General features: G+C 37.8%; 1 protein-coding gene across 1 annotated transcript in view; it reads right to left on the bottom strand.

The window, feature by feature from the left end:
• Positions 1 to 413: 413 nt before the first annotated feature.
• Positions 414 to 6,000, bottom strand: part of LOC127442474 (excitatory amino acid transporter 5-like) — a 40,359-nt gene continuing 34,772 nt past the window's right edge. Inside the window, exons 9-11 of the mRNA XM_051700536.1 lie at positions 5,604 to 5,738; positions 5,388 to 5,487; positions 414 to 1,544 (exon numbers count right to left, since the gene is read on the bottom strand). Coding sequence (XP_051556496.1) covers positions 1,272 to 1,544; positions 5,388 to 5,487; positions 5,604 to 5,738 — 508 coding nt within the window. The 3' untranslated portion in view covers positions 414 to 1,271. The remainder of the gene's footprint in view (positions 1,545 to 5,387; positions 5,488 to 5,603; positions 5,739 to 6,000) is intronic.

Here is a 6,000-nt window from a genome sequence, read left to right as displayed (position 1 = left end):
GAATATCTCAGATCTGTAGGCCCTCACAATGCAAGTGAAAGGTGGCCTTTAAAGGTCCAAAAAGCATAAAAAGGCAGTATAAAAGAGACAAAAATGCTGAAAATATTATTTTAAAAGTCTTAATTTGTGTTCAGCAGAAGAAAGACAGTCATGCACATCTGGGATGGCATGAGGGTAAGTAAATGATGAGAGAATTTTCATTTTTGGGTGAACTATCACATTCAAAATCAGTTAAGCATTATAAAAGGTAAAATGTTTGTTAAAGTGATTAGTGGCTCAATGAGTGGATCTCAACTGTCAAGCGGACCCAACACAATACCAAAAATGTTTAATGCACAAAACTAAACAAAAATGTCTTTAAAATAAAACACACTGAAATGTATTAGCACACAGGCCCAACGATATTTAAAAAAATGTCACAAACCAATCTGGGTCAGATATTCTTTTACCTTTGAGGATAATTGCATGTCACTTAACCTGTCCAGGATGGCATGCACCTAATTTGACTAGATTATATCAAGTGACAGATGAATTTGTGGCAAATTACAGTAGAGTCATTGGATGCATGGTCTTTGACATTAAGATATGGGAAGTTATTTTGCTGTCCTAACTATGCATTACAATAGGGTTAGTTGCACTTTATTATTTGCATTAAACACTGCTGTCTGCAACCCTATCAGAACTGCAACCCAGAGAACAACTGGTTTAAGTGTCCAAATACTTGTTGGGCCACTTATAGTTAAATCTTCTTCAGAGGACAATTTATTTTCACCCTGGTAGTGAAAGAGAGGACTGAAATAGAGAAAGCTTTAATCAAAAAACAAAAAACAACTCTCAGCAGCATTTGAAATATAACAAAATAAAATAACACATATCCACATTCCAAAGATGAGGTGTCCATGACAGACATGAGCGCTTTCAATAAAGAATGTGTGATCTCTCCAGCAGATCACAGGGAATGGACAGAATAACAAAAGCACTTCTATGTACACTGATCTCTCTCCACACACTTAATTGTGTAGCTTAGCATCTGTTCCATGATTTTGAAAGGAAATGGATAGTGGTCAGTAAATCCCCTAAGAAGGTCCAAAGATCCATGGCCCCCCTACCATGTCAGCTTCCTTACATTAAATTCCCTTTGAACCTACAAAGTTCACTTAAATATTCACACACATACTGAAATTCCAAAATGTGGAGACAGAGAGTGACTGGCATCTTGCAGCTCTTGGTCTTTTTGTTTGATATGTAGACCAGTCACTCTCTGCAGGAGTCTAGACATTGGTCTCCAGACCATTCATGTCAATGGTACAGTGCTCTTTGTCTTTGTGCTCGCGTTTATAATGGTGTGGAGATAGGTCAGGGGATTTCTTCTTCTCAGCAGGCCTGATGCCTTCCTCCAGCTGCATGAGACGGGCCACGTCGGGTGAGAGGTGATCGGGTTTCCTCATAGGGCCTAGTGGAGGGGGCTGGAAGCAGCCGTTTTTCTGGTAGGACATCATCTGCTGAATACTGATCATGGGTTTGGTCTCACAGATGAGAGGGATCTGCAAGGAGCATCAGGAGAGGACAAAATCAAGACTTCTACAGTTACCATTGTTTACCATTGAGACATTTCTTCAGATCATCTTTAACTAATTGGAAATATTGATTGAAATGGATCCAAACCAGTGTTGGGGAGTAATTAACTAAAATTAGTGACACTAAAAAAAATAAAAACATTCCGTAGCATGACAGTAGCTCAGCCATTTTCACAATAGTTTTTCCAATGTGAACATTTTGCGATGAGTATAGCTGTAGCATCACAAAACACTACATTTGTCACAATGTAATGCAAATGCAGCAATGGAGCCATGGGAGTCATCAAAGGCTCACCTAAACCGTCAGTTAAAAATAAATGATTCCCTTATATTTAGTTACGCCGATTTATTTTAGTGAATCGTTTTTTTTTTTTCTCATGTAAATGAACTAGTTCACATAAATAATTTACTTGAGCCCCACACATTCTTAAAGGGACTTTGCCTTCTTTTTTTAAACGAAATTGTATTAATTTCTGCTATCACATTATTTTGATTCAGTTTTATAGAATAGGGTATTTTATACTAAATATACACTAATAAATCTAGAGATTTATGTGCAATTTTAAGTTGTCACCCTATTTTTTATTACACATTGGTGGTCCCCAGCTGATCCCTAGAAATGGCCCTGGATTTCATGGTTAAACTATGGTTCCTGTAGTAAAACCATGATTAATTATCCTAAGTGGAAAGTCACCCTAATTAAATAAATATAAGAAAAATGATTGCAGAATTAAATAATATCATCTGATTGTGATATATACTGTATACATACACCGATCAGCCACAACATTAAAACCACCTGCCTAATATTGTGTAGGTCCCCTTCGTGCCACCAAAACAGCACCAACCCACATCTCAGAATAGCATTCTGGGATGCTATTCTTCTCACCACAATTGTACAGAGTGGTTATCTGAGTTACCATAGACTTCATGAGATCGAGCCAGTCTGGCCATTCTCTGTTGACCTCTCTCATCAACAAGGCATTTCTGTCCACAGAACTGCCGCTCACTGGATGTTTTTTGTGTTTGGCACCATTCAGAGTAAATACTAGAGACTGCTGTGTGTGAGAATCCCAGGAGATCAGCAGTTACAGAAATACTCAAACCAGCCCATCTGGCACCAACAATCATTCATGCAATTCTCTAATCAGCCAATTGTGTGGCAGCAGTGCAGTGCATAAAATCATGCAGATATGGGTCAGGAGCTTCAGTTAATGTTCACATCAACCATCAGAATGGGGAAAAAAATGTGATCTCAGTGATTTGGACTATGGCGTGATTGTTGGTGCCAGATGGGCTGGTTTGAGTATTTCTGTAACTGCTGATCTCCTGGGATTTTCACACACAACAGTCTCTAGAATTTACTCAGATTCTCCTGGGTACACCTGTTCAGAACTTCTTAAACTACTTCAAAGAGTTCTCATCAAAAAATCCTCCACGTGCAGCAATGACATCTTTGCAGATCCTTCGCATTCTAGCTGTCAGTTTGTCCAGATACTCAGATGACATTTCACCCCACGCTTCCTGTAGCACTTGCCATAGATGTGGCTGTCTTTTCAGGCACTTCTCACACACCTTACAGTCTAGCTGATCCCACAAAAGCTCAGTGTCGTTAAGATCCATAACACTCTTTTCCAATTATCTGTTGTCCAATGTCTATGTTTCTTTGCCCACTCTAACCTTTTCTTTTTGTTTTTCTGTTTCAAAAGTGGCTTTTTCTTTGCAATTCTTCCCATAAGGCCTGCACCCCTGAGTCTTCTCTTTACTGTTGTACATAAAACTGGTGTTGAGCGGGTAGAATTCAATGAAGCTGTCAGCTGAGGACATGTGAGGCGTCTATTTCTCAAACTAGAGACTCTGATGTACTTATCCTCTTGTTTAGTTGTACATCTGGCCTTCCACATCTCTTTCTGTCCTTGTTAGAGTCAGTTGTCCTTTGTCTTTGAAGACTGTGGTGTACACCTTTGTATGAAATCTTCATTTTTTTTGGCAATTTCAAGCATTGCATAGCCTTCATTCCTCAAAACAATGTTTGATGAGTTTCTAGAGAAAGCTGTTTCTTTTTTGCCATTTTTGACCTAATATTGACCTTAAGACATGCCAGTCTATTGCATACTGTGGCAACTCAAAAACAAACACAAAGACAATGTCAAGCTTCTTTTAACGAACCAAATAGCTTTCAACTGTGTTTGATATAATGGCAAGTGATTTTCTAGTACCAAATGAGCAATTTAGCATGATAAAATGGGGCCTGTCTAGATTTGATCAAAAATGACTTTTTTCAAATAGTGATGGTGCTGTTTTTTACATCAGTAATGTCCTGACTATACTTTGTGATCAGTTGAATGCCACTTTGGTGAATTAAAAGTACCAATTTCCTTCCAAAACAGCAAAATCTGTACATTATTCCAAACTTTTGGCCGCCAGTATATAAATGTATTGTTCTTTAAATAGCTTCAATGTAGTTATCTACTTTTTGTTAGTAGCTTGTAGTGTAGCTAACAGTAATGTCATAAAACATCGATACATCAATTAATGATCAGCATGTTATTTTCTCAATAAGTTTTTGAGGCATCGATATATTAATATTAGCCGACATTTAAATTAGAAGCCTAATTTTTGTGCTTTCCCATTCACAGTCAGTTGGCCAGTTGTAGTCTGGCGTAATAGCTTTGGGAGACCACAAGGGGGTTATATAACAATTACTGTCCTTAATATTAAGTTATCGTCACCTCTGTCACCCCTACATTTGTGCAGCTGGCGTTTTGCATGGTGTTTCATTGTGGGTAATGTTATGGCGGATAAACAAATTGGAGAGCTTTGCGAAAAGGGCGAAGCAACCTTTGGAGTCATTTCGGATGGCAGGTATGTGCAATGAAAGGCAACAAACAGGTACAACCTACAGTTGCGGAAGCTTGGAACCCTAGGAAAAAATTATCAATTGATTCACTACACACCAAGAAGCTAACAAAATGTGTAGCTAAGTTTATAGTTACCGATATGCAGCCGCTTAATGTGGTGGAGAGTCCCTTTTTCCAAAAACATGTTAGAGGAAATTAAACCGGAGCCTGCTGCTCACACTTACTAACATGGTGTTGAGAAATATGTATAAAGAGACGAAGACTATTGTGCAATGAGTAGCCATATTTAGATTTAAAAAAACAAAACATAGATCGATAATCATTGGGAAAATTTTCTCATTATCTTGAAAAAGTTATCGATCCCAAGTAGCTAACAACTTTTTCAAAAGAGTAGTTTCACCAGAGACTATTTAGCAGAGACAGGCCACTTCCATTAAAATGAATGGGAGAAATTTGAACGCCCAGCGGTCAACGAATGTAGAAAGGAAGTCCCGCCTTACAGGTAAAAGAGCCAATCACCTTTTAGATACAGACAATGCCTGTCAATCAACTTGAGAAAGCGCATGCACATTAGCTATACAAGCTGGGATTTTCTTTTGTTTTTTAGCATAATCTGAAGTAAAAAAGCACAATTTATGATTTGAAATATGGTCTTTGATCAGCAACCGTAAACAATCAAATGTTTGGATGCACCATCTCGTTCTTTATAATAACCATCAACACTATGAAATAATCATCCCTTAAATTTAAACATCGTTTTTTTTTTTTTTTTTTGGATCCTGAGAAATTGATCAAATATTCTATATTATACCATATTGCTGTTAAGGCCATTTTAAGCACTCTGCTTTGCATTGTGCCCAAGAATGCCTCTTAACCATGGTAAAAGGACTGTAGAACATCTCAAGTGCCTTATTGCTTTATTGTCATATCTTTATAAAGTCATTCTCACCTCCTCGCCCTCCTTTATAAAGTCTTTTCTGCATATATGTGCCATGATTCCAGTAGCCAGAGCATCACCCAACACGTTCACCATTGTCCTGAACCGATCCCTGATGGAAAGACATAGAAACATTGCAATAAAAAACTCCTGAATGGACAACAATCATAAATCTTGACAGAAACTATATTTGAAATAAATGACATCATGAGGGGAAAAAGCTCTTACAGGGCCCAATCCACAGCAATAATTAGAGTGATGTCATCTGTAGGAAGTCCCACTGAAGTTAACACTATCACCATGGTTACCAGGCCAGCCTGTGGAATGCCGGCAGCACCGATACTGGCTGCTGTAGCTGTGATACTGGAGTGAAAAGCAAAATAGAAAGATATTATTGATGAAAAACAGTATGTAGCTTTTAAGTCTAATCCTAGAAACATATTATTCCTTACCATGTTATTTTGAACATGGTACTGTGATTATATCATGGTATTCTTTGAAGTCCCTTAGAGTTTCATGTTAATGTCATGGTATTTGAATCTGATAATCAATCAGGACCATGATCATAGTAACAGTCATAATCAGTACCATATATATCAAAGTACCATGGTATTACCATGATACC

The sequence above is a fragment of the Myxocyprinus asiaticus genome, chromosome 6 (assembly GCF_019703515.2).
Source record: "Myxocyprinus asiaticus isolate MX2 ecotype Aquarium Trade chromosome 6, UBuf_Myxa_2, whole genome shotgun sequence".
Lineage (NCBI taxonomy): Eukaryota > Metazoa > Chordata > Actinopteri > Cypriniformes > Catostomidae > Myxocyprinus > Myxocyprinus asiaticus.
Note: the sequence above shows the minus strand (reverse complement) of the source record. Positions and strands in the feature narration are given on the sequence as shown.